Source organism: Mobula hypostoma, chromosome 1, assembly GCF_963921235.1.
Source record: "Mobula hypostoma chromosome 1, sMobHyp1.1, whole genome shotgun sequence".
NCBI classification, from domain to species: Eukaryota; Metazoa; Chordata; class Chondrichthyes; order Myliobatiformes; family Myliobatidae; genus Mobula; species Mobula hypostoma.
In genome coordinates, this window is record NC_086097.1 from 124,208,753 (window position 1) to 124,227,782 (window position 19,030).

General features: G+C 38.2%; 1 protein-coding gene across 3 annotated transcripts in view; it reads right to left on the reverse strand.

The window, feature by feature from the left end:
* Window positions 1-19,030, reverse strand: part of rnf19a (ring finger protein 19A, RBR E3 ubiquitin protein ligase) — an 85,343-nt gene that overhangs the window by 17,568 nt on the left and 48,745 nt on the right. For all 3 annotated transcript variants that reach the window (XM_063055267.1, XM_063055283.1, XM_063055274.1), the window contains 3 exons: window positions 12,741-13,063; window positions 9,714-9,858; window positions 6,061-6,223 (listed from right to left, as the gene is read on the reverse strand). In XM_063055267.1, coding sequence (XP_062911337.1) covers window positions 6,061-6,223; window positions 9,714-9,858; window positions 12,741-13,063 — 631 coding nt within the window. The remainder of the gene's footprint in view (window positions 1-6,060; window positions 6,224-9,713; window positions 9,859-12,740; window positions 13,064-19,030) is intronic.

Sequence of the window (19,030 nt, forward strand, 5' to 3'; positions counted from 1 at the left end):
AAGGGCAAACTAAATGTTGCAAAAGAAATGTCAGACAGCACAGCGGCACACAAAATATTGAACTAGGCTGAGAGCCACATAAAATTGCATAACATTTCCATGACTAGCAGGACCCATTTTATTCTCCCTGTATTTTTTTCTCCTACTGCAACAGTTTATTTTGGGGAAGGAAAAACAGGAGGTCTGGTTGATTTTTATTCCCTGGATTAACATACACATTCAAATATCGTCAACGTTACACTTTCTATCCAATTTGTAAACTTCATCTGCAGTGTGAATACTGCTGTCACGTTCTCCACATCTAAATTTTCTACTTGCGGGTATAACTGATGAAATAAACTGATCATGAGCTTGAAGCCAAGTTAATCCTCTTAAAAATGGTAAGTACCAATAATGCACTAAGCAACACTGAAGGCCACGTGCAAGTGAACATGGCCTTCACTATCCTAAGTGCACCTTTTTAAGGTCACATGCAAGCAAATTTTTTTTAAAAGGTCATTTCCTTAAAAAGGCAGACAGGCGGGTGATGGCTAATATTTTACCTTCAGTAATACATTACTATACTAATGTTAGAATCAGATTTATTATCACTGACATACAGTAGGGCATGAAATTTGTTTTGAGATAGTAGTGTAGTACATAAAAATACTATGTTACAAGAAATACAGTATATATTAAAAATTAAAGTAGTGCAAAAAGAGAGCAAAAAAGTGAGGTAGCGAACATTGTCTATTCAGAAATCTGATGGTGAAGGGTAGGAAGCTGTTTGTAAAATATTGAGTTTGCATCTTCAAGTTCCTGTATCTCCTCTCTGACATTAGTAATAAGAGAGCATGTCCTGTCTGATGGAAGTCCTTAATCATAGGCGTTGCCTGTTGAAGATGTCCTCAGTTGTGGGGAGGCTATGATGGTGGTGGGCAGCCCATGATGGAAACACAAAATACTCTGCAGATGCTGGGGTCAAAGCAACACTCACAACACGCTGGAGGAACTCAGCAGGTCGGGCAGCATCCGTGGAAACAATCGGTCAACGTTTCGGGCCGGAACCCTTCTCAGTCGTGTTGTGAGCCCATGATGGAGCTGGCTGAGTTTACAACCGTCTGCCACTTTTTCTGCAGATGGCTGTAAACTCAGAATGAAGATAATGTTTTATCTTCAGTAATACTGGTCCTGCTAAAGTGCTTTTATATCCATTAAGGTGGCTTGTGTGAGGGGGAAAGCCCAAGTGAGATAAACCAAAGTGAGATGGAGACTTCTAAACCAGAAAATAATTGCCAAAAAAACAATTTTCTGCTCTCCACTACTGCTGCCTGACGCGACTATGCATAGTTTTTTAGTGCTGTAGTTCTTCTTCAAAGGTTATTCTGACTGGGAATGTAGGCAACAACTGATTGACAGCAAGGGTTACACAATATGAAATTTCAAAGATTTTAAATCATAAAAAACACTAAGAATGGAAATGGGGATTTGTTTTCAATTTTTCTGCCCTATACACAACCCCTTCAAAGAAAATACATTACCAACAGGGACATTTCTCATACATAATAAGTAAGCACAGAGTTATAAAGTAATATAGCACAGAAACTGGCCCTTCTGCCCAACTGGTCCATGCAGCTCATTCCACTTACTATGCTTCATGAGAATAAACTACCTCACAGATCTTTTAAATCTCTACCCTCTTGTATCCTTGCCAGCAGTTTTGGACTCCCCAAACCCGGGGGGAAAAAAACATAACATTTCTCCTCATCCACACTTCTTGAACTTATAAACTTCAGTGGGGTCACCTATGACCACAGGAACAAAGATCCAGCCTGGTCTGCCTCTCCCTATAACTCAAGCCTTCTAGTCTTGTCACAAACAAGAGAAAATCTGCAGCTGCTGGAAATCGAAGCAATACACACAAAATGCTGGAAGAACTCAGCAGGTCAGGCAGCATCTATGGAAAAAATACAATATGAAATTTCAAAGACCTTAAAATCACAAAAAGTCCTGAAGGGTTTCAGTCTGAAGTGACCACTGTACTTTTCTCCCCCCATAGATGCTGCCTGGCCTGCTGAGTTCCTCCAGCATTTTGTATGTATTCCTATAGTCTTGTACACCTTCTCCAGCTTGATGACATTCGTAACACACCCTCAATAAATACCTCAGAGATGTGCATACTCTTTATAAGGGTTAATGGACAAAAAGCATTTGATGGCTCCAGACCTGTAATCACTGGGGTTCAGAAGAATGAAGGGAGATTTCAATGAAACCCATCGAATATTGAAAGGCCTAGGGTGAGTGGATGTGGAGAAGTTGTTTCCTACAATGGAGGAATCTTAGGACCAAACAGTACAGCCTCAGAATAAGAGGACGCCTGTTTAGAACAGAGAGGAGGAGGAATTTGTTTAGCTGGGTGGGGAATCTGTGGAATTCATTGCCACCGATGCCTGTGGAGGCCAGGTCATTTAGTACATTTAAAGCAGATGTTGATAGGTTCTTGATTAGTCAGGCCATCAAAGGTTATGGAAAGAGGGCAGGAGAATGGGTTTAAGACAGATAATAAATCAGCCATGATTGTACTTCAGAGCAGATGCAATAGGCCAATGGCCTAATTTTATGATTTCCCAAGTTTTGCCGCACAACTTTAGTTATACAAGCATAATTATTTCTTCTGATTCTTAAGCAAATTATTACCAGCTAAGGGCAAAATGATGCACAGCAGTGATGCAGCAGCAAATAATCCTGGCATAGCATTCAAGAGAACAGAACTCAAATCCCAACATGGTTGTGGTATTTATCTGGAATTTTAAAAAAGTCATTAGAAATGACCATAAACCCCAACTACCAGTTTGCCTGACCTACGAGCATCGTTCAGGAAGGAAAGATCATATCGCTACCCTGGTCTGGGCTTACTTGCCACTCCAGACCCACTAACATGGCACCCTTTCAAATGTCCTCTAAAACAGCTGACCCAGCTGCTCTTTAGCAGTTACTGCTAGTCTTGATAGCAATCTCACAAGGTGAGTAACAGTAACAATCCTGTTTAAAATTCACTGGTCTGTCAAAAGAAAACTCTGCCACATCCTCTCTCACTTCCACAATCGCCCCAAACTGAAAAAAAGCATTGTAAACGGTTTCTTAAACTGCCAAATATCCTATTATCTGTGTTGCTCACTCACACTTAAGAATAAAAGGCATAAAATTCAACCTCAGCGCCATTCAAGATGCCTGTCTTTTCCATCATTCCAAATATTTGTTCGAACAGCTCAACCTACAAGGAAAACTTAAGCTCAATTGGTACGACATCCTTATCTGATAATGTTACCAGCAGCACATTCCAGTTAAACCAAAGATTTACTGGATTCAATATCAGATTTTCCTAGTGGAAAATTGCTTACAGCCAGATGCTACATTAAATTACAGTTAACTATGCACTTTTTGGAAATGCTTCAGTCTCCATCTTTGACAAAGGAAGAAATTAGGAATACTACACTAACAAATTACTTCACATGTTGTCTGTGGAAGATTCCTGAGATGTATAGAATTACATTTTTTAAATACCTGTTGGTAATACTTGTTAATTCTAATTTCCTTTACACCCAGGGAATTCAAAAGTTAAATTGTATTTTGAAGTATTGTATGAAACAGTTTCACAATACATTGTCATTGCTTCTGAGAGACACTGGAGATTTGGAACTCAGATTCTTGATCCACAGAGGTAGTCATTTAGAGCTCATCAATGCACCAATTTGAACGTGATGACAACTATTACGTATCCAGGTGGCTCACAGTCAGAAGATGAAGTTCTCATTAAACTGAATCTCAAGCAGAAAAGTAACATGTCAGCCTACATGTGTACAGGAGATACCAAATACAGTGGTCACTGAGGGCATGCTCGTGGTCTGCTGCTGTAACCTATCCACTTCAAGGTTCGACGTGTGTTATGCTCTTCTGCACACCACTGTCGTAATGCATGGTTATTTGAGTTACAGTCAACTTCCTGTCCTCCTGAACCAATCTTGCCATTCTCCCCTGCCCTTTCTCATTAACAAAGTACTTTCGTCCACAGAACTGTTGTTCACTGGATTTTCTTCTGCTGCTCGCACCACCCCGTGAACTCTAGAGGCTGGAGTGCATGAAAATCCCATGAGATCAGCAGTTTCTGAGATACTCAAACCACTCCGTTTGGCACCAGCAATCATTCCACAGTCAATATCACTTAGATCACATTTGCTCCCCATTCTGATGTTTGGTCTGAACAACAACTGAACCTCTTGACCATGTCAGCATGTTTGATTTGCTGCCACACAACTGGCTGATTAGATACTTGCATGAACGAGCCTGCATATGTGCACCTAATAAAGTGGCCACTGAGAATACAATGGATGTGTATGGTTTGTTGAGGACAATGCAGCCCTGCTTGTTGTTTAGAACCCCAAAGCTTACACCATAAAACTTCAAACTTTGTATTCTTATAGAACTTCCCAGTTCATCGCAAGGAGCATTAAAACCATTGGGGGGGGTGGGGGGGGGAGTTCTTGAAGGTTCATAAATAGGGATCCATGCTGATAGAAGACATTAGGGTCATTTTGATGATTTGCTAAACTCTATTGGAAATGCACTTCCAACAGACTAGGCCAAATAAAGACATGCACAACAGTTTTCTTTTTGTGGATACTAGCTGTAAAAATTAATCGCTACTATGTTTCGCTGGCACTTCCTTAAGGCAAACTAAAGGCAAGACTTTTAAATATAGATTTTGGTAGGCTTCACTGCAGTGTCAACTAGGAGAAATAATAAGGAGAAAGTTAATTTATTAATTTTTATTCAAATTTAGAATGAGCCTTGAATATTTTAACAGCTATATAAATAGTTAATTTTATGCCATATTTTAACATTCGTCAGTGTTGCAATAATTCTGAGTTGCTGACAGTGCTACATTTCCTGCAATTGAAAGTGTAAGATCAGCTGAATATGGAACAATGGAAAATCTCACTCACTGCAAAAATGAGTTTGGAATGCTTTTTAAAAAGCTACAAGAATCTTATAATTTTTGTAACCACTTCCTCTGCTCCTCAAGAACATGACTGGGTTTTCTTCTCCCTAGCCAAATCCTTCCTATCCTTGGATTCAAATCTTCCCCCATAATAATAATAATAATATCAAATCTACCAATAATTACATTAAACATTGAAGAAGCAGCCATACCTATGGGACAGAATATCTAATCACACACAGACGATAGGGTCTTTTAAGAGACTCCTGGATGGCTACATGGAGCTTAGAAAAATAGAGGGCTATGGGTAAAGCCAAGGTAGTTCTAAGGTAAGGACATGTTCGGCACAGCTTTGTGGGCCAAAGGGCCTGTATTGTGCTGTAGGTTTTCTATGTTTCTAAGAACATTCAGAATCCTTATTGTTGTCTCTAGTTATTTAATAGTTGTAGAATATAGAGCATTACATCAACAGTACAGGCCCTTCAGCACACAATGTTGTGTTGACCTTTTAAACTACTCTAAGATCGATCTAACCCTTCCCGCCATTTTATTATCATCCAAATGCCTATCTAACTTCTTCTACCACCACCCTTGGCAGGACATTCCACACATCCAATATTGTGTAGAAAACTTGCCTCTGATATCCCCTTCTAAACTTTTCTCCAATTACCTTAAAATTATAGCACATAACAGCACAGTACAGGTCCTTCTGCCCACTATGTTGTGCCAATTATACCCCCTGGTATTAGCCATTTCAACCCTGCAAAATGTCTCTGGCTATCCACTCAATTTATGCCTCTTATCATTTTGTACATCTCTATCAAATTATACTAGCTTACGTCCATCATGTAACAATTTCTGGCCTAGGAGAAAGCACTTTGGCTATCCACTTGAGCTATGCCTCTCAAGACCTCTATCAAGTTATCCAAGTTAATTGCACATCCATGACTTAAAATTCAGGAATTTAGAGGATTCCAAGAATCAGTGTAACTTTAACTGAGAACAGGAAAATATAATTGCAACTAAAATGTACCTTATTCCAAATTAGCATATATCAGAGCACTTTTAAACATCAACTGTACCTTCCTGCCAACATATACGGGAATCCCAATGATCATGGCTGGAATGGCAATCCCTGCAATGAGTGCGATTCCAACTGGAGCACCAACTAACGTGCCAAGCTGCCACAGGATCTTCTTTTTACGACTCCAGGGCTTCTTTCCCCAAAACGTACAGCCTGAAGGACTGGAGAAGGGCAAAGCACAGAGTTAAACACAAAAGTATAAGACAAAGCAATTGAGTACGTGGCACTTATTTTAATACAATTTCAAAAATAAAAAGTTTAATGAAAGCTTACCACTCAGTAGCAGAATGGAACCCAGGTAATCAAAAATAATCATATGCCGCAAATGCAACGTCCTTTTAAATACTCTCAGTGACCACTTTATTAGGTACATACTCCTGCTCATCAATGCAAATGTTTAATCAGCCAATCATGTAGCAGCAACTCAATGCATAAAAACACGCAGACATGGTTAAGAGGTTCAGTTGTTGTTCAGACCAAACATCAGAATGAGAAGGAAATGCGATATCTGTGACTTTGACCATTGGTGCTAGACAGGGTGGTTTGAGTATCTCAGAAACTGCTGATCTTCTGGGATTTTCATGCATAATTGTCTCTCAATTTAATACAGAATGGTGCAATGAACAAGAAAAACATCCAGATATTGGCAGTTCTGTGGACGAGAATGCCTTTTTAATGAGAGAGGTCAGAGGAGAATAGCCAGACTGGTCTAAGCTGACAGGAAGCCGACAGAAACTCAGATAACCACACATTACAACAGTGGTGTGCAGAAGAGCACCTCTGAATGCACAGCACTTCAAACATTGAAGTGGATGGGCTACAGCAGCACAAGACTTACACCAAGTTCCATTCTTGTACCTATTGAAGTGGCCAATGGATGTATAAATCCATGGTCAATGCAATTTGCTTGAGGGGAGAAATAACATTTGATTTTTTAAACAAGTTAATTATAGATTGCACAGCGAAATAATCTTGAAGTAAGTCCATATTTCAGACAATCTGAACAAACCAATATATCTATTCCACAAGCAGAATTTGAGTTTCTTCAACTTGAAGTCAAAATCATTAAACATTTACGATACAAACCGCATTCATCCGATCATGGGACCTTAAGTATAGCAATCAAAGCTAACTAGTAAAGCATTCTAATCATTTCCTGTCAAGTAACAGAACTGTCATTTTAATGGCATTTACACAATCATCAACTGAGTTAACAGCTTGATGCTCTTGATGCTCTCAATTCTGTACAGGCTAAATTGTGGGCAATTATGAAATGCTTGAAAACCTGGGTTGCTTTTCTGGCTGACTGGAATCTTAATTGTAATTTTTTTTAAGGGTTCCATTTCATTAGCTTTCATTCCTGTTATTCTCCACAGCCCCTTAACCAGTGATTTAAAACAAAACAGTCAAAGGAATGCCTAACTTTGAAGTGACCCAAAAATTCTGTTCCCTTATTAAAAACATCTGAATTCAAATTACTTCAGAACTGGAATACTGGTTCAGCTCCAAACCAGTTATTGGGATTGGAAGCTGGAACAGAGGAGATATATCCAAGTGAAATCTGTTTCCTTACTTCAGCCAGGGTATTTCAGATGCGGCTGCCCTGACAGGGCGGTGGCTCTTCAGATTCATTTATTTCTCACACTGACATTGAAACATTCTGTGAGATGTATCATTTATGCTTACAACCAGCACAACCTAACAATGTGCTGGGGCAGCCCACAAACATCATCACATACAGCATGCCCAACATGTTCACAGAATATGGTGCCACTTGCCTGGTCAATATTTATTTCTAGACTCTGAAGTTCCCGTACACTACTTCCTCTCCAAAAAATTCTCTTCCAGTTTTTTTTTGGCATAGTTCTACAAGCTACATTGCACAAGTGGCATCTGACATACTTTAATGCAGACAGCAAAGGTGGCTAACTATACAACCACAAGAGGCACATCCTAGCCCACTTCCTTGCCCAACACACCAAATACCCAGCACCTGCCATTAAAACAAATTTCAGGACACAAAATTTCAATATTAAATATTCTAGGCAATATTTTTAAGCAACTTCAATGACATTACCACATTTGTATGGCAAGGTAGGAAGTCAAAAAGGTTTCTAAAAAAAATTATGAGTATACTACATAACATGTAGGGAGAATGTTTCAAATAGTGAAGACTCTAGGACCAGAAGGCACAGCCTCAGAATACAAGAACATCCCTTTACAACAAAGATGAGGTGGAATTTCTTTAGCCAGACTGTGGTGAATCAATGTAATGCATTGTCATAGATGGCTGTGGTTATATTTAAAGTGGAAGTTCTTGATTAGTAAGGACACAGGTTATAGGGGGAAGCTAAGAGAATGGGGTTTAGAGGGATAACTAATCAGCAATGATTAAATAGCAGTTCAGACTCGGTGGGATGAACGTCCCAATTCTGTTCCTATGTCTGATGGCCAATGCTGTCCGAATGCCTTTGGTAGCAAAGGTGAAATTAATCAAAGTATAGGCTAGAAGACTCAAAGTTAAATTTCAAATCAGTACATCTAGAAAAGGCTGCTGGATATCGATATCTGGCTTTCATTCCTCAGATTAAGTACAAGAAAATTCCATTGAGATGGAAGTATTATTCTATATTGCCAAGATTTCAGCTGCTACCTAGTGCTTACTTTTGTTTTCTGTAAAAATCCAAGCTGCTAAACTCCTGATGTTTCAATCTAACTGAATACTTCATCGCCACTGTTAAAGACACAAGATTATGTCAAGCAACATGGTCCATTACATTTTCTTCATGGTCACTGTCATGGATTCTATTTCTGCCAATGAACCGAAAATGTTCTACAGTTCATTCTAAGAATTTTCAGAGAATGTTTCGTGTAGTTTAAGGCTATAAAACCTAAATATTAAGATTTGGACTATTAAACAGCAAGTTAAATTGCATACCACCAGTGCCCTAAGTTGCATCAAGTCCAGTACACCCTTCCAATATTTGCCAAGCCAACTGACAACCTGCAAGCAAACATTTTTGAAGAATCGCCCTTCACTAAATTTCTTGCAGCAAACAAACCTTCAGATCTTCTGCACAGACAGAAGTCCAGAATCAGGTTTACTATCACTGGTGTATGTAGTGAAATTTAAGGTTTTGAAATACATAATAAAATCTAGTTACAATATAAAAGAGAAATTAGACCAAATAGTGAGGTAGTGTTCATGGGTTCATTGTCTGTTCAGAAATTGGATGACAGAGAAGAAGCTGTTCCTAAAAGGTTAAATGTGGACCCGGAGGATGGATAGCAATGAGAAGAGGGCATGTCCTTAATATTGAAGGCCACCTTCTGACAATAACGTAAAATCATATAAATGATGGAAAAAGATAACAAAAACAACGAGGTAGTGATCCTTGTGTCCGGTTTTCTTCATTCCATTACTAGCAGCCATTTGTACTCAAGACTGAAAATGCATCCCAAAGCTCTTCCTTTCTTTAAGGGTCCTTAAAATATTTACTCAAGTTTTTGCTAGCCTTTTCTAATGTCTCCTAGTACAGCGTGGATCAAATTTAAGTTTCCCTTGAGAAATTTTGGTAAAGTCATTCTATCCTAATATATTTACAATCCTCTATTCATCAGATTTTCAATATACAACTGTTCTCTGCTTACCTTAAATAGTGCAGGTCAGAGATTTCTTTCATACATAGCCAGCAGAATTCACAACCACATACAGCACAAGTCATATGATTACAGCTTCCATCATTCATTTTTATTATGTATGCTGCACATCGTGGACAAGGCTTAATATCATCCGCTGTAAAGAATTAATAAATTACATTATTCACAAATACAAAATGATGAGTAAAAATGGTAATAAGACACAAGATCAGAATTAGGCAATTGGGCACATCGAATCTGATTTGGTCTCTTTTTCACACCCCTATTCTTCAGCTTCTCCCCATAACCTTTGACGCCTTTATTAATCAAGAACCTACCAACTAATGCCATAAATATACCCAATGCCTTGGCTTTCACAGCTGTCTGTGCAATGAATTCCCCAGATTCACCATCCTCTGGCTAAAGAAATTCCTCATCTCTATTCTAAAGGGATGTTCTTCTATTCTAAGGCCATGCCATGTCCACTAAAAATTGAATGCATCATAGGCAGAATCAAATGGTTGGAAAAACAGATCTGCAGGTTCATAATTATACACTTATTTTTATTTTCTATGTTTTCAGTGCAGCTACAATCTTCATTAATTACGAACAAGATTTTGCAAAGAAACAGTTGATTCTTAGAAGCATTCTATACATACAATTTTTGTTAAATAAAAGGACCACAGAACATAAAAAGGTATAGCATAGTACTTCTGGCCCACATTGTTGTGCCAACCCTTTAACCCACTCCAAGATCAATCTAATCCTTCTCTCCCACATTACCCTTCCCTCTCTTCCAATATTCCTTAGTTTAGCACTGTTTACAAGGTCAATCTTAGTGAAAATTTTCAGGATTAAATCACAACCAATTTCAACATTGAAAATGACTGCAGACTATGTTAGGTCTAAATATGCTGCAAATTAATTACAGAACAAATTACTATGGCATAAATAGTACATAGTAAACAATGCCAAAAAGTGATCTTCCATGACCCAGCATTTTCTCTACAATGACCAAGGTTCTGCAGTGCACTTCAGCAAGTGCAGGCAACAATTTCACACAAACCTCTCCCAGGTTGGTGTGGATAGCTATGTTCTAAACCAGGAGTCTCCATCCTTTTTTTATGCCATGAACCAGTACTATTAAGGAAGTGGTCTGTGGAACCCAGCTTGGGGATCTCAGCTCTGAACTATCTAGCTGCATTTAATATCCATTCAAATTTCACCTGCCATTACTTCTCTTGAGCCTTCCACTGGGTGGCCTAGAAAACTATCCAATGCAGGGGAGACATTGATATTCAATGATAATGATAAATTTAAATTTAATATTGGTAGAATGTGGAACTGTTGATACAGCAGTGCAAATTACTTCAAAAGCAATGCTAGATGAACTAAGAATGGCAGACAGCTTGTGCGGACATGAACAATTAGGCTGTAAGGGCTGTTTCTAAGGTATGTTAAAATTTGAGATAAAGTTGCTGTTTAAAAGTGCTCTGGTAGATGTTAATTTAGAAAATGTACATTTTAATTGCAAGTGTATTGTAGCAGTTAAAGTTGCACTGATTCTTGAACTCTGCATTTCTGAATTTTCAGTCATGGGTGTAAACTAGGATAACTTGATAGAGGTGTTAACAAGATAATGAGGGGCATAGATCGAGTAGATAGCCAGAGACCTTTCACGCAAAGGCCTTGTTTTAAGGAGATTGCAGGAAAGTATATAGGGAGGACATAAGAGGCAAGTTTTTTTTTAAACAAATTGAGTGGGTGTGGTGGTAGATGCAGATATATTGAAGGCATTTAAAATAGGCACATGGATAATAGAAAAATGGAGGGGTATGTAGGATGGAAGGGTTAGATTGATCTAAGAGTAGATTAAAAGGTTGACACAACATTGTGGGAAAGAGCCTGTACTGTAATGTTCTAATGAGCATGTACTGTGTTGTGCTTTTTACATCTACTGCCTCATGATGATTGAGCTATCGCAAAAAAAAATTCAAGAAAGATTTTTCATGGTACTTATGACCACACAAGGATCTTCTGATCCACCTAACCCTACCACTCCTCCCCATCCAACACCTTCAATTCAATATTACCAGCTCAACTCTATTGCCCAACCAGATTGAACACTCATCCCAACAACTGGCTTGACCTTGTCAATCAAATAGAATTGTCCAGACCTCCCAATAAGAGCTACTGGGTGGCTGGTGCAATGGCATCAACCACCTGATGTCCACATGATAAAATGTGCTCTCATCGCTGGATATGTCACGATTCAACAAGTACATTTCTAACTTGCAATGACATGGAAGCAATTTGGCTTGGAAAAACTAGCAGAAATTGCGAATACCTGTAGCTTTTAAAGTGTGGTATTTTGATGGAACCATCTATAGAAAGAGCTAAACTCTGAAAAAATAACATATACACTTTTCCCAATTCAAAACTAACCTTGTTCTTTTGAACTCAGATCTGCAGCGATGTTTAATAAGTAACACACACAAAATGCTGGAAGAACTCAGCAGGTCGGGCAGAATCGAAGGAAAGGAAGGAAGAGTCGACGTTTCAGTTCCTAATGAAGGGTCCCGGCCCAAAAAATTGACTCTTGCCTAACCTACTGTGTTCCTCCAGCATCTTGTGTATGTTACTCTGGATTTCCAGCATCTGCAGTTATTTTGCACGTAGCTATGATCTTGATTTCAGATGACAATAGACTAACCTATTTATGAATAGATGTAGGAATCCAGCTGCAAGCAAGGACATTCTCAAAATAAGCCATTTACAATAATTCCTGAAATAGTGATGTTCATACAAACACAACATGGACACTGTAAATTGGGATAACATCAAAGCAAGGAAAAGGTCCCATCTGAAGCACTGGTGCCAAAATAAAGTCCCCACCCCCACCCAAAGGAAGATTGTTAGAATCAATCAGGATAAAACCTATAGCTGGGTCATGGGCTGTTTGCGAAGAGAACGTAAATTTTTATCACCCCAAACTAGTCAACAATTGTAGAAACCACAATTAAAATACATTGTTATTACCTGTCGAACGAGATGGTAGAATTTGATTGACCAGCAGACTATTTATTTCAGGTAACCCCTTTCTTCCTGTAATCTCATCCTGAACGTATCTACGAAGTGTCCAGTTTTCTGTAGCCGTTGCTCCAGATTCTTGACTGTAGCTGATTGATGACGAACGCATTGTTCTTAGTCGTAAGCTCTGCGCTCTCTGTTGACGAGCAGCATCGCAAGTCTGATTCGGGTGCCATATTTGCTTACAGTGGTAACAGAACTCAGTACCACATCCTTCTCGGGCACAAGTCAGTTTTGGACAGCTGGCACAGCCAAATGCTATCACTGCATAACTGCAAAAGATAAAAATATACTGATTGTCTGCATAATAAATTCACTTTTGACCCCTTCTAGAGTGTAGTGGACATCAAAATCCTATCAATAAATTATATGTACTAAAAAGTTTCCAGACTTCAAATGCTTAACTCATTCAGCAACATCATAAAAACCTCCAGGTTCATTTTTGCAAATTATCAAAATGATAGCAAATAGGCTCTAGTAGTACACAATGTGTCAGTAATAGTTTTCTTCTCTCACATGGATGCTTTGTCACCTCATAAGTAAGCTCAGCATCTTACTTTTCAGTCTCAACTTGTATAATCCAAAATCCATGTACTACACCAAATCCAAAGTGTTTGTATGCCTTATGCAAATTAAATCAGATAGCTGCATCTTTTTGCATGCTTCTCCAAGCTTCCTAAAGGCAGATAGGACAAAGAAGACCATAAGATAAAGGAACAGAATTAGGCCACTCAGCTCATCCAGTCTGCTCCACTGTCCAGGCATCATCGATTTACTATCCTTCTTAACCCCTTTCTCCTGCCTTCTCCCTTAAACACCCTTACTAATCAAGAACCTATCAATCTCCACTTTAAATATACCCAATTACTTGGCCTCCACGGCCATCTGTGGCAATGAATTCCACAGATTCAACCTCCCAGCATAAATTCATCATCATATCTGTTCTAAAGGAACGTGCTTGTATCCAGAGGCTATGCCCTCTGGTCTTAAGACTTCCCCACTGTAGGAAATATCCTCACGGTGTCCACTCCAACCCTTTCAATATTTGGTAAGATGTGAATAGCTGATGTGATGGATGAATGGTAATGAATTCAAAATAAAAGTTATGATTAGATTCACTTAATTGAATTTAAATGTTTCATTTTGAAATCTTTATATCCTCAGGTTTAAAAGACAGTCACAAAAGGATTCTCAGAGATGTCCGAAGGTGACCAGATGAAATACATGCAATGCAGTAGTTGACAAGACAATTCACTTAGCAGCTCATGGAATTCAAGTATTAATTGTTTAAAAGCTGAAGTGCTGCACATTATCATAGATATCTCCATCATTGTCAAAAACTGTACCTGAAATTTACACAATAAGGGTATCAAAGGTTACAAGGAGAAGGCAGGAGAATAGGGTCAAGTGGTAAAATAAATCAGCCATGATGGAATGACAGAGTAGACTCCATGAGCCAAATGGCCCAACTCTGCTCCTATGTTTTATGGTCTGAAACAGTGTTAATGTTGATTTAACTGAAAATATTTAAGAGACAGCTTGATGGCTCACCATCTCAGACTTCAGTACTATGTTAGGTTTTACGACTTATTTCAAGTGTGACTGTTGTCTGGAAATCAGAGTTCAACAAATGAACAAAATCAGCTTAGGGGACGGCAATATCCTTATGCAAAAGCAAATGTGATAGAGCAAGTGTGAAAACAATGAATCCACACAGTATCTTCATGCAAAAAATACCATCCTATGCTGCTTAAAATGCTATCTGTAAATGTAATGTGATGTTGAAATGTCAAAATCTATAACTATACTGAAAAACGAACAGCATTATAAATTTGTGGAGCTGCCAGCTGGATTTCGGAAAGAAAAGATAACTCCCTTGAAAGGTTTATTCGGATCACAAGCAACAGGCATGGTTATAGCATTGGCTGATTGGTAACAGGCAGCAAATGGGAATAAAAGGACCCTTTTCTGATTGGCTGCCAGTGACTAGTGGTGTTCTATAGGGGTCGATGTTGGGACCGCTTCTTTTTATGCTAGATATCAATGCTTTAGATGACGGAACAGGTGGTTTGGTTGCCAACTTTGCAGATGATACGAAGATGGCTGGAAAGGCAGGGAGTGTTGAGGAAACAGGTAGGCTGCAGGAGGACTAGGACAGATTAGGAGAATGGGCAAGAACGTGGCAAATAAAATACTATGTTGGAAAATGCATGGTCATGCACTTTGGTAGAAGAAATAAATGTGCGGACTATTTTCTAAGTGGGGAAAAAATCCAAAAATCTGAGATGCAAAGGGACTTGGGAGGTTAACTTGTAGGTAGAATTGGTGTTCAGGAAGGCAAATGCAATGTTAGCATTAATTTCGAAAGGTCTAGAATACAAGAGCAGGGACATGATGCTGAGGCTTTATAATGCACAGGGGAAGCCTTACCTTGAGTATTGTGAACAGTTTTGGGCTACTTATCTAAGAAAAGACGTGCTGGCATTGGAGGGGGTTCAGAGGAGTTTCCAGGAATGAAAGGGTTATCATAAAAGGAACGTTTGACAGCTCTAGGTCTGTACATGTTGGAATTTAGAAGGACAAGGAGGGGCAGATCTCATTGAAACCTTTCGAATGTTGAAAGGCCTAGACAGAGTAGATATGGAAAGAATGTTTCCCATGATGGGGGATTCCAGGACAAGGGAGTACAGTCTCAGGATAGTGGGGCATCCATTTAAAACAGAGATGCGGAGAAATTTCTTTAGTCAATGGGTGGTGAGTTTGTGGAATTTATTACTAGGCCATTGGGTGTATTTAAGGCAGAGATTGATAGGTTCTTGATTGGGCATGGCAAAGGTTACGGGAAGAAGGCTGGAAGGTTGGACTAAGGGGGAGAAAAGGATCAGCCATGACTGAATGTCTGAGCCGACTCAATGGGCCAAATGGCCTAATTCTGCTTCTATGTCTTTTTTAAAAAAAAAAGATGAAGCCTTGGAACTGAAAACTGTTTTCCATTGCAAAGCTTCAGATTAGTCACACTGCTAAAATCATTAGAAACACCTTAAGATGAACATATGCATGGAATCAGGAATATATAGCTAACAAAACCAAAAAATGTTAACATTTATGTAGGACAATTTGGGCTTCACTTGGGAAATAGATTGAGCAATTACGTGCAGCGTGATGTACCACGGAATTTCAATTAGCACAAAAAGGTTGATACATTTGGAGGCATAAACATAGGTGTCCACATACTCACTAGGACTGTATAGTTGACAAAGTGAATGCTACGTTGTTGCCAATATCTCAATGGCTGAATAATCATAAAATGTTGTGGCCACTTTATTAGGTACACCTGGTCATTAATGCAGCTATCTAATCAGCTAAACATAAGGGAACAACTCAATGCATAAAAGCATGTAGACATGGTCAAGAGGTTCGGTTGTTCAAACATCAGAATGGGGAAGAAATGTGATCTAAGTGACTTTGACCATGGAACTGTTGGTGCCAGGCGGCCTGGTTTGAATATCTCAGAAACTAATAATCACCTGGGGTTTTCACGCACAACAGTCTCTACAAAGAATGGTGCACAATACAGAAAATATTCAGTGAGTGGCAGTTCTGTGGGCGAAAATGCCTTGTTAATGACAGAGGTCAGAGGAGAATGACCAGACTGATTCAAGCTGACAGGAAGGTGACTTAAGCAATCACATGTTCTTCTGCACCAGTGTCGTAACATCTGTGAACACACATGTTGAACATTAAAGTGAATGGCTACAGCAGCAAAGACCACATCGGGCTACACTCCTGTAGTTAATAAAGTGGCCATTGAGTACAAATTTATTTATGCTTACATATGGCAGTGGATATAAAAATTTTTAAAAATATTTTAATCGCACTAAGGATTTGAGCTAAAAGCACAAACTGGAAATCAGGTGATTAAGCCCTTCTGTAATTAAAGGAAACAACTCCCAATACAAGGTATTCTTGCCTCCCAACCTCAATGAATTCCAAAACAATGTAAATCACATCCTCTGATGGCAATGTTTAGCGTTCCTTCTACGTAAAAAAAAATCAGATTTCCCACTTACAAAGTAGATAAACAGTTGTCCTCTTTACACAATTAAACTAACTCCTACTTTTTTGCCAGGTGAAATCACAATTGAACTTAGCAACAAGGCACTCTCAATACTAATGACATAACATCATTTATTGTTAATGAGTGTTATTTCATTAATATTGAGAATCTTTATACTATCAATATTGAGAACTATATTATTCTTTAGTATTGAGTGTACATTGATGATGGTTTAAATGAAATACTGTCATGTGAATAGGAGATCACCTTCAGCCATAAAATACAAACTCAGGTTTTCATCAACATACACAGGAAATATTCATGAGGGTAGAGAAAATAATTGTCAAATTAAGTCTTCATCTGCATTTAACGTCTGGATCTATTAATGAACTTAAATTGGGGCACAACATTTGATGCTCACATCTTCTTGAAACCTAGCTTGTGACCACTTAAAGCAAACAAGCCATAGTGAGCATGTGGAGAACTGATGTTCTCAATATTACTTATTAGTATTACAATGGACTTGATTAATTGGGCCATCAGTTAATTGAGCTAGCCACCTATTTGGGACAACCCTTAAAGAACAAATCTTAAAATTACCAAAATTTCCTTTGTTTATTTGGGACACTATGCTGCTTAATTGGGACAGGAGACTATAGCTGAACAGTTTCCAACCAGCATCAGATGTGTGCACTTGAGTGGCTATTAGACACTACAATGTGCTTCACTTGTACAATTTTTAAATAGTGTCAGTTGCGTGCACTTGTTCAAAAAGCAGTGGTTTTTGTCACTCATAGTTGGTGAGAAATAAGCACCAAGACAATTCAGAACTGTTTTGCTCATTGCAGTTTCAAGCATTCAGGCCTGGAGATGACAGAAAGGGCTGGGAGTGAAAATGAAATGATTTCACTAATTCAAGTTGGAAATCAACAATCATCTTGAATGTTACAATGGAAATGAAGATTTTTAGGATGCAATCATTGATAGCATTGTATGAAGGCAGCCCATTATCTACACTAGGTGTCTGCACTGATTTTGTTCATTTACAGTCAATCAAAAAGAACATGACAGTGTACACTGGATGAATTCCTCCATTGATAACAATTAGGACCTAGAACAGTGTTATACTACTGTACTACTATTGATAGTGTTCTAATTTGTTCTGCATTTCGTTTAAATAATTTGTTCCTGTTTTTAATACCTTTTTAACTATTTCCATGAAACTTTGGCTAATTGCACAACCACTTTATTGGGCCAAAATATACTGGTCCTGACGTGTCCCAGTTAACTGGAATCCACTGTATTTTGCTTTTCTTTTTGTGTTTGCACAATTTGAAATGTTTTGCACATTGGTTGTTTGTCCATCATTGTGTGAGATTCTCATTGATTCTATTGAATGTCTCTGTTCTACTGTGAATACCGGCAAGAAAATTAATCTTAAAATAAAAATTTAATGTAATTTATGTTTAAATCTAATCCCCTACAAAAATATGTATATTTAGATTAGCAAATTGATAACATTAAACTGAATTTTATTTAGGTTTTATGAACTGCAGAATTTATAATCATACAAAAAGTCAAACGATTCGGCCATGTAAAAATCAGATTAATTTCTGAAAGGATTTTATATATCAAACTACTATATCTTTAATATTCATTTTAGACTCCTGAATTTCATCAATACTGAAATGCTTCTCAGAGGTTGACATCTGTAATCCATCCAGCAAACCATCTATTAGCAATTCATGTCTTTTTAACCATCTTTATACAAGTTAACTTTACCCAACTACAAATACTCATTCCTGAGCAGGAATGGTTCCTGTATTGCATGTGGCTCAAATTTAATCCATCATGCTTTTCATTGTATCCTATGAATTAAAATGAGAAGAAAAACATTTTTTAAAATGATCTTTAACTGCAAACAAATCTTGAAAGTTTAAGACATCAAGTATTTTAATAAGAGGATAAGTAATTTGCGAAGTGTATCAGTCTTGGAGACTGTGTTGAGACCAAGGAATTAAGTTAAGTGAAGAGCTTCAGGGATTTCTGATCTAAAACCACATCTATCGAATGAAGAACAATAATGAACCTTTTTTATGAATATTGCCAAAATTACTTTGCAGCTGCTTTTTGGGCAAAAGGAATACATTTACTCTTAACTCATTTGAATTACTAAACTGCA